General features: G+C 41.8%; 1 protein-coding gene across 2 annotated transcripts in view; it reads left to right on the plus strand.

Moving 5' to 3' along the window:
* The window catches only part of Col9a1 (collagen type IX alpha 1 chain), an 83,189-nt gene extending 74,914 nt beyond the window's left edge, over positions 1 to 8,275 (plus strand). Inside the window, 2 exon segments of one of the 2 annotated variants that reach the window (NM_001100842.1) lie at positions 181 to 258; positions 7,289 to 8,275. In NM_001100842.1, coding sequence (NP_001094312.1) covers positions 181 to 258; positions 7,289 to 7,473 — 263 coding nt within the window. In that variant the 3' untranslated portion in view covers positions 7,474 to 8,275. 2 annotated transcript variants of the gene reach the window in all.
* Positions 8,276 to 10,228: the final 1,953 nt, after the last annotated feature.

Consider the following 10,228-nt stretch of genomic DNA (forward strand, 5'->3'; position numbering starts at 1 on the left):
TGCTTCTCCCCCTCCTCTTCTTCCATTTTTTCTTGGGTCTGTTGAGAAGATTTTGGCCTTGCTGTGCATCTATTACAGTCTGGCTTCCAGCAGTTTCATGAGTTGGTGTTTTCTTTAAAGTTTAAAATACAGAACTTTGTCAATACATAGAAAGTGTAACATTTCTCTATTGTGATGCAGGTGACTTGGGAGAAAAAGGAGAACGTGGTCCTCCAGGAAGAGGTCCTAAGGGTTTGCCTGGAGCTATCGGTCTCCCAGGTAAGAGGGTTGTGCGGTAGAATGGGGGAGGGGAGGAAGAGATGGGGTCGAGGGTAGAGCGTAAGCTGAATAGCATTTTGAAGGAGGCATGGGCTCAGTCACTTAAGCTTATCATGGGCTTATGAGCTGGCTTTAATGAAGAGTTCAATGATTTTTGTAAATCAAATCTGTATTCACTGTGAGCAGCTAGATGTCAAAGCTTGAAATATTAAGCTCTTTTTCTTCTTTTTTTTCTTTCTTTTTTTTTTTTTTTTTTTTTTTTTTTTTTTTTTTTCCGGAGCTGGGGACCGAACCCAGGGCCTTGCTAGGGCCTTGCTCCTGCTAGGCAAGCGCTCTACCGCTGAGCTAAATCCCCAACCCCGAAATATTAAGCTCTTAAAGCTACGATTTAAGGAAAATATCCAGGCAAATACCACTTGTTACAAAATTTTCAATGAGTAAAATTAGACTCCTGCCTAGCCCAGGTAATCATTTCTTGTTATTTTATTGCAATTATTAACCATTATTATTAGTTTGAGGTTCTGGGGATGAAGCCTAGGGCCGGCATATACTACCATATTGCAACCCTAGACCAGACTATTTTTACAAAAAGCCATAGTACTTGTAAAAGAAATCCAAGTTTTTAGTTACTCGTGTGCTACAAGGAGTAGCTGAAATTTCATTTTAAAAGCTCTCCTGTTAAATACCCAGACCCTCCCAAAATCCACTCTGCCCAAAACAAACATTGAAGAAATTTGTCTCACAGCCACATAGAGCTCCACACAGGCGGGGATCACAGCTGTGTGGGCTAAGGGACAGAGGGGCTTCTGTAAGGAGCAGGGTCCTCTCACTGAGCATTCTGTGTCTTCTTTATCCAAGGGCTGCCCTGTTGCTGGGGTCTGGCCAGAAATGTACTCACTGGCTGAAGAAATGACTTATAATTCCAACCGCTGAAGTAGCACTATGGGGCTGAAGGCTGGGTATCTCAGTGTTGGGTGGGATGTGCAAGTTGCCCCCTTATTGTGGCTAAAACTATGGCTATAGGAGTGTGAGGGGGTGCTGAGGACTCTAGTTGACTCTAACTGGGACAGTTAAGGACAAATAGGCAGTAGAGAGTGACAAGAAAGTAGAGTGTTTCTTGTTTCAATCATGGATTTGGAAGTTTTGGTCTAGGGAAATTTAGAAGAAGAAATTACCATTTTATAATTCTGCCAGAGGTTACATATTTAATCATGGCTATAATTATATAATTATAGCTCCAAATAACAAAATCCTTACTTTTCAATTATCTGTTTCATTGCCCTTGGGGATTGTTTTCTTATTAAAATTTGGGAAGACGACTACATTCCGAGAGAGCTCAAACACTGTCATTCCTAAAGTGGGATCCATGGGCCTGTCGAGATATTTTTATGATTTAATATTTTTTGTGTGATTGGAGAAAAGAAGAGCTAGCTGGATTTCAAATGATCAAAAGAAGATTTTTAGCACATAATGAAAATCTGGATTCATTTGACAGATGTTTTGGAGAGAGGAGAATAGTTCTCACCAAGATCCTTCTTCCCTTTAACAGTGGGCGTCATTGGGGGCTTGAGGCGGGACTCACTCTTAAGACCCGCCCTCTTTCCTTTGATTGATGCCCCGCCACCCCCGCCCTTCCCTTGGCTGCCTTTATGCTTTTTTACCTACTGCTCTCTCCTTACACCGGCCATTTCTCCTTTGCTTCCTTTTCTCACACTGATTCTTAGCCGTCTCCGTCTATCTGCATCTCAGCTTTCTTTGTTAAATTGATGGGATAATGACATCATTTGGTGCAAACGCTGAGCTTCGGATTATTTTTCAAAAATACAGGCTAAGCTCCTGCTGATGAATGGCTCTCTGTGTTTTGGTAGACTACAAGGGTCTGTGTTTACGAAACTCGCCAGGGTGCCTGTTCAGGGTTCTGTTCAGCCAGGTTCACATCCTTTCCTCTGCTTTGTGAATGTATTTGGCTAATTGAACAGACAGCTCCCCGACAGAGAATGCTGACCTTTAAGCACAGGCTCAACAATCCAGAAACCTCAGGGTTCAAATCAGGCTGCTGCCTCGTCCTAACCTTTGAGCTACTTAGTTTCTCTCTGAGCCTCAGTCTCCTTTACGAAATGCTGGGAATATCATCCTGATGGTGTAAGTCTGAGAATTAAAAAGAAGCAATCCCGTAAGTGTTTAGGGCAGTTCGTGAGCATAACAGTGGCCAAGGAAGGTTGTCTATTAGTTTGGTTTTGCTTTTGACTTGATGAGGAGAGCTAAGGGTAACGTACAATGTTATCCTTGCCGCCATTCCTCCTGCTGCTCTTAATCCGCAGTAACAGGCAACCTTGTTCTCAATTAGCCCTTCTCCGGAGGCGCTGCCCTCCCTTTCATGACTCTCTTCTGGGACTCTCTGCTGTTACTGTAGAGAACTGGTCACTATGGTCATTTCGCCAGTTAATTGTCCACCAAGAGGATGAACTTTTAAAAAGGAATGACCCAATAGAAATAGACTGTGGTTTTGCGGTACTTATAAAAATAATGCTAATAAAGCTTCATGACCTGGAGGAAACCTCAACTGAATTCTTCACAGGAACCTGTTTGGAGTCTTCTAGGCAAACACCCATTTTGCCTGGAAGAAATACCCGCTCCATTTTAAAGCTTTACTTTTTAATTTAAGATTTAAATTAAGACACATTTTAATTAAGATGCAGTTATATTGCTTCCCCCTTCCCTCTCATCACCTTTAAATGTGATTTTACAATGTTTTTAATTTAAATAGTATTACAAAATTTCCTCCCTCCAACCTCCCTAGATGCTGCCTCCCATCTAATCCCTCTCATGCCCCCTGTCTCTTATTGATAGCCTCTCTTTTGATTAACATTATTACACACACGTAAACATGTATGTATACGCACAGGTTCATAGAACCAGCTGAGTCATTGTTGGTATATCTAGGATTTAAGTCATTGTTGGTCTATCCGTTCTGCATTAGACAGGCTATGAAGTTGATGCTGGGGTGAGTGTAATTCCCAGGCATCATTAGATGCCTATAGTTCTTTGTCCTGGGGTAGGACCTGGAGAACTTTCCCCCTTTCCACTTAGTATGTTCATTGATATTGTCATCCTTCCTGTCTTGTTTAGGTAGCCATTTTCCAGGATACATTGTCTCAAAACACATTTCCAGGAGTTCTGGCTCTTATAGTCTTCCTGCCCTTTTTCCTTTGTCCTTTCTTCTGCGTTCCCTGAACCATAGAGCCGGGAGCTGTGATGTAGATGTATCCCCCGGAGCCAGGGTTTCCATGATCAAAGCTTAATCTCGGTGTTGTGTGTGGTCGTGGTTTTCTGTGATGGTCTCCATTCGAAGAACCCTTCATGATTGTCCCTACTGTTTTTGAGTTTTGGATTTAAATCCTACAGAGTAGAAAAAGAGCATGTCGTCATAGTTTGTGCAAACATGCCTAGAATTTTCAATCTGTGATACTGGACCTTCATTATCGATCAGTTCTTAGGGTCCCTGTTTTGTTTCTGTGTAGTTTCTTGCTCCCTGTCTCCTTTCACAGCAACCTGTCTCGGTTTGTTCAGAGTTAGCGATGGCATGTTCTGGGGTGCTACTATGACATTGCTTATTATAGGCCACAGGTCATTCTTTTAACGTTGATTATCACTTTGGCTACAGTGCCTTGCTACTTTAAAGCCGACATGTGCCGAGTGGTTCATTGTAACTGAATTAGAACGGGCAGATATGTAAGGGCTGTAGCCCTGAGTACAGGCTCCTAGGATGTGTGCTCCCCCCTCCCCTCATCTCCAGTGACTGCTTCTCTCAGTTCTATCTTGTGAAACAGCAGTCAGAACCACACCCCTGATGGGTGATTCTAGAAGGATCTGTACTCACGCCGAAACATGTAAAAGCCATAGGGCAGGGATAGAGCAGGGGCTGGCTAAGTCCCACACTGAGAATTCAGCTGACTGTGTTGTGATCAATCCTTTCTTTATATTTGAGCATAGGCAGACTTGGCCCAGGTCGCACGTCCTGACGGAGGTATCTTTGGTTGTAAGTGGTTGAGGGAAATATTATGCTTCCCGAGACCAGGTTCATGAAATCGACAAAAGGACAGGCTGTCCAGTGTGACTAGTTTGTCTCTGTCACCATAGTTACGTGATGCGGGCATATCTCTAGCCTCTTATTTTTCTGCCTCTCTCCCAGAGCTGTGCAGATCTTATAAACAAGCCCCGGGCCTTTAATTTCCCCTCTGCTCATTTTTGTACCAGAGCTAGCTAATGCTGCTGCTCAGCTAGGTCATCTCATTAAGGGACATCCCTGCATGCCTGCTGCCACTGAACTGCCCGCGTGTGACCAGTAACTCAGCACTCGCAGCATTTCAAGGAAAAATATGTAATAATAAATCCTGACTTCCCTGTGCATTCAAACTCACTAGGGAAAGGAATAAATTAAATGAAATACCACAGAAGTAAGCTCAGTATATATATAGAAAAAGCATCTTTGGGGTACATCCCCAAAGATTAAATAACCATCGCACAAATCATCAGATCACCTGTTTAACACAATTATTTGCACCTCTTTCTCCTTCACGCGTGTATATGCACTGTTGTTTTGTTCTGTTAAGTATTGGGGGGGGGGGGAAGGGCTCTGCCTATATCAGTGTAACATGCCTGCCCTCTAGTGTTGACACAGAGAATGGCATACCCATTCTTTTAAATGGGGTCTTAAAGTCCTCAAGTTTCTGGCAGTGTGGTCAACGATGCTTCAGGAAGCTGTGTCGTCGGTAGGTGGTTGGTGTAGTCAAGAGACCCCCCAGGATGGGCAAGGCATAATGAGGGCTCTTCAAACTCTGGTCTTCTGCCTTCCTGAAATAGCCACGGACGGATAGTATGTAAACAAATTAGCATGGCTGTGTTCAAATATGGCTATGCTTTCATATGAATACAAATTGGCCTGTGGGCTGAGGTTGGCCTAGTCTGTGCTACCTGCCTAGCCCCCGTGGTGGGTCTTTGGCTTCTTTTGTGAGCAGGGCCATTTTCTCCTTGGTCTTGGTTTGATTTTAAGACAGATTTGACCTATCTCAGTGGGACATTCCTATTGACAAAGTGCATGAAAACCACATTTTTATACATAATTAGATGTGACCTATGTTTTAAAACTAAAAAGGAAAAAAAAATCGGCGTAACCTTTAACTGTCTGTAGTGTCAGGGGATGCAGAGGTCTCATGGAGCAGCTGTGACAGCCATACCTGTAGATGAGGGACGGATGAGGGAAAACATGTCTTCCATTAAGGGATAACCACCTACTTCCCTCAGCTGATAGTTGGGTAAAAGTCTATTTGAAAATTTATTGGAAATAACATATTTCTGCTTGAGACGCATACATTTGAAGATAGTTATTCTCCCTTAAACCTTGCTAATGGTTTGCCCTTTAACACTGCTTTGTGGAGGGTGTAGATATGAGACACGCAGAAGAATGAGGTGTCTGTAAAATAGGTTCTGACGCCCACCTGCATTTCAAAATATGTGAGATTTGCAACAATAATAATATCACTTAATACGTCCAGGTCATTACAATAAGATGTACGTAATTAGACCACTAAAATAGGAAAAAGACTGAGAACCCCGGGAAAAAACCAGGAGTCCCTCCACCCACAGCAGTATGTAATTGGATGTGAAGATTTGGCTTTTGGCTTCTCGAGCGGCTAAGACCGAATAAGGATCCCTGTAATCAGACTGTCAAAGTGAATGCAGGTGCTTTCGCACTGTTTCCGTAGTAATGGAATGAAGAACTGTTGAGGCAAAGGGACAGAGGCAGCAGAACACCTCAGTGCCATGCTGTGCCTCAGAATGTGTGCCTACTGAGGGATCACGCACGACACATCTGCAAAGAGCTCGCTGTGGTGAAACTCGTGCCGGGGTGAGAGTATGACATTTTGTAGGGAGCGTGGTGTGATCTTTTAAAAGACACTGATAAGTAGTATCTAATCATCGAGACAGCCCCCGTTTAATGTGTGGAACTTAATGGTAACAAACGCAAACGTTTCACGTTGTTGATAATGAATGTTAGAGGCTTTATTTTTCTCTCCCCCCCCCCGATTTTAATGGTTCATAAATGGCTGAGTTAGAACTTAAAACCACTTGTCTTGAAAGCCCATGTGTTCTTAACCTCTTAGCCATGATTATTTTTGTCTCTACACGGGTCACCGTTAGAAATTAGGGAGGCTGTTAGCGTCTCTGCTCATGAGGGAGATAATTCGAGCCACAAAACTAGCACAGCACCTGTGACTTTAAATCTTCACCACGCAAGGTGCAGAGCCAGCCGAAATTAACTTTAATAACACAGCTAGTCACTGGCTTAATACAGTTAACCTCAGACGTTTCCACTTTACAATGACACGAAACGAGACAAATTTGGTAGAAACTCAACTTAAAAATTCTGAATTTTGATCTTTTTATGGAGTTAGCAACACGTGATATGATGCTCCCCCAATGCCAGGAAGCACAGAGCTGGCGGGGCACTCCCGAGTAGAAAGACCTGAGTACTCTGTGGTGAGCCGGTCACTAAGTCCTGCTGTTTGGCACCAGGGTGCACTTTTGACTTAATCTATGTTCTCAACCTAACCACACTGTAAACTGAGGGATGCCTGTGCAGTTTATTTCACTCACTAGGTTCAAAATACTATCGTATCAGGTAATAAGCCTAAAATACATTAATAAAACACCTTAAACATTTTCCTCGATAAACCTTCCAACAGCTTCATTTTATACCTGCAATTCCCCTCAACTGGGCCAGTCACGTTTCAGTATTCAGTAGACATAGACGTCTAGAGGGCGCCATGATGCAGATATGGGAGACACACTAAAATGACTTTCTGCCTTTGATTTCTATGAAAGCCACACCCACTAATGGGGTTTCCTCATCTCAGCGTCATGGGTCCCCTCCAAAGGCATTTGTTTGCAGGCTGCTAGGCTCCGAGGGTCTAGTGTCTTCTGCTAATCAACAGTTTGTTCACATGTGTGGGCTTTTTGTCTGTTTCAGGTGATCCAGGCCCTGCCAGCTATGGGAAAAATGGCCGAGATGGAGAGCAAGGTCCCCCAGGAGTGGCAGGAATTCCTGGTGTGCCTGGGCCCCCAGGTCCTCCAGGCCCTCCTGGTTTCTGTGAGCCAGCCTCTTGCACCCTTCAGGCAGGTCAAAGAGCATTTAGCAAAGGGCCTGACAAGTGAAAGCCTTCGTGTTCTAGACTCCCCTATACACACCGTGCCTGGTAGAGGAGCATGTGGGAGAAACAATATATCCAACAGTGGGGCAACGACTAAAAGGTTTCACCTCAGACATCACTACACACGTGCTATATGACAATCGGATTTAGAAGAACTGGTGCTATTCCGTTAAGTCTTGTTCCTTCAGGAGCGTCATCAGACAAAAGTCAAATTCAATTTCTCTTTAGGCAAATTTATAAATCCTCCTCCTGGGCTTTTGGATTTTAGTGTGCTATGAGTGCATATATGATGTATTGTGGGCCACTGTGCCAACAACAGCAGCAGCAGCAGCAAACTGTTCAGTTTACCTCACTTGCTGTCATTGTTTTTATTTCAATTAAGATATTGACCTGAGATTTGAACAATCAGTTGTGTCAAGTACTGCTAAGGAACAAAACCCACTACATTCAACAAAATTGGTGCTTAAAATCTTCATCAGGGCCGTGTCACAGAAGTGGTCTCTATAGATGGTGGTTCTCATCTTTATTCTGAATTTGTGAATATACTGCGCTCCAAACGCACTCGCATTGTAAGATCCACGTGAAAGCAAAGAAGTGATACCCCAACGTGCATATGTTTTGTGGCTGACATTATTTATTTTAAAAGTTTGAGATAACATGTCTGGTTGTACCAAAGAAGAAATAAACATGATTTCATAATCTTTTGTACGTTCTAAGATAAGTCGTCATGTTAAATGTGGTTGCATGTTAATCGAACTTGTTTAGATTCATTAAATTTTTGACTTATTGCTACTTTTAAAAATGTATTTATTTTACTGGTTTATTCTATCTGAGAAATCTGAAGAGTCCCTACTGGTTCACGGGGTTATCCTGCGACAGTGTGTGTGTGTGTGTGTGTGTGTGTGTGTGTGTGTGTGTGTGTACGCTGAGATACTTAATGGTTTTCTTTGAAATTCTAATGAAGACTATGAACTCATTTTTCCTAGGCGAACACTCAGGCGCATACACATGTGTGTTTTGTACTCTGTTTCAGAGAGTCCTCTCAGTGCTGTAAATCTAGTCTTGTTTGGTCTCTAGGTTAGGAACCACACTTTCATTTCAGAGGTTCTTAGCTCCTTCTCAGAGCCTCACTGATTTAAAAAATAACCTACCTCTCACCACTTAAAAACTTTTTACAAAGCAATTCCTTTAAAAAATTTAGATAGTTTAGGGTTACATTATTGTAATTAAGTAGATGTGATAATATATCTTAATTAAATCATGATAGTACCCATTTCCACTTCTTCAACTATCATTCTATGTATTGGGAATTGTGTAGTTTAATCATTTTGAAATTCACCATAGATGGCTTCCAGTGTAGAGGGTAACCAGTAGTTACTATCCTATGTCAAAGAGGAGCTGTAGGTAATCTCTCCAGTCTGGGCTTTGTGCCCCTGTATTAAAACTTCCTATTCTGTCACACACACACACACACACACACACACACACACACACACACACACACACACACAGTTTCCTGTTCCCCACATCCTGACTCTCTAGTGACCACAGTTCCACTCTAGTTTCCACAGAACAGCAAGAACATGTGATATTTGTCTTTCCATGTCACACAATGACTTCAATTCCCATCTGTATCTTTGTCAGTTGACATCATTATTTTTATGGCAGAACATTCAAAGACATGTTTTTTTTTGTTGATCCAGTCACTGAAGTGTACGTGTGTTGATCCCATATTTTGGCTATTTCATAGTGCTGCAATAGACATGAAGTGTTTATTACTAATAACCAGTAATTGTTGTTAAAACAATTTAGGCGGGCGTACTTGTTTGGGGCTGGAGAGATGACTCAGTGGTTAAGAGGTCCTGAGTTCAATTCCCAGCAACCACATGGGGGCTCACAACCATCTGTAATGGGATCTGATGTCCTCTTCTGGTGTGCCCAAAGACAGCAACAATGTACTAATATAAATAAAATAAATCTTAAAAAAAAAAAAGAGTTGCCTTGGTCATGGTGTCTATTCACAGCAATAAAACCCTAAGACAGAAGTTGGTACCAGGAATGGGGTACTGCTGTGATAGGCCTGACCATGCTTTAAAAACAATGTAATCTTCTTTAGATATATACACAGACATACGGATTTTATGGTATGTGTACTTATAGTTTTTTAAATTCTTTTTTAGCCTCCACAATGTTTTTATAATGACTTTATTACAATCCCACTACCAGTCTTCAGAGGACTTTCTTTTCTCCAATACTTGCCAGCATTTGTTATTTTTGTATTTTATGATAGTCAGCAAAGTGGAGATGGACTGTGGATTGTTTTCACATTCCCTAGCGAGTATTGATACAGTTTTTATGTTTGTTTGTTTTCTGCCCAGTTGGTTATTCAGATTTTGAGAAGTATCTGTATTCTTTGACAATTTTAAAATTGGATACTTTTGTTGTTCAGTTGACTTTCCTACACATCTTGGATCTCATTCACTTATCAGAGAAACAATGTGCACATACAAGTAGAAATGTAAACAATAAATCCAACCCTATTTGCAGGTGATATAATTTTTATGCATAGTACACTCAAGAAAGTCTGTAAGAAAATTCCCAGAACCAATGAACACCTTCAGCAAAGCAGTAGGATACAAAATAGGTTTCTAATGCACTGATAATGAACACACTGAGGAAAAAAAGGAAATTAATGTCTTCTGATAGCTTCAAAATATTTTTTAAATATCTAGGAATAATCCTAATCAAGGGTGTGATAG

Source organism: Rattus norvegicus, chromosome 9, assembly GCF_036323735.1.
Source record: "Rattus norvegicus strain BN/NHsdMcwi chromosome 9, GRCr8, whole genome shotgun sequence".
In the NCBI taxonomy this organism is placed as follows: Eukaryota; Metazoa; Chordata; class Mammalia; order Rodentia; family Muridae; genus Rattus; species Rattus norvegicus.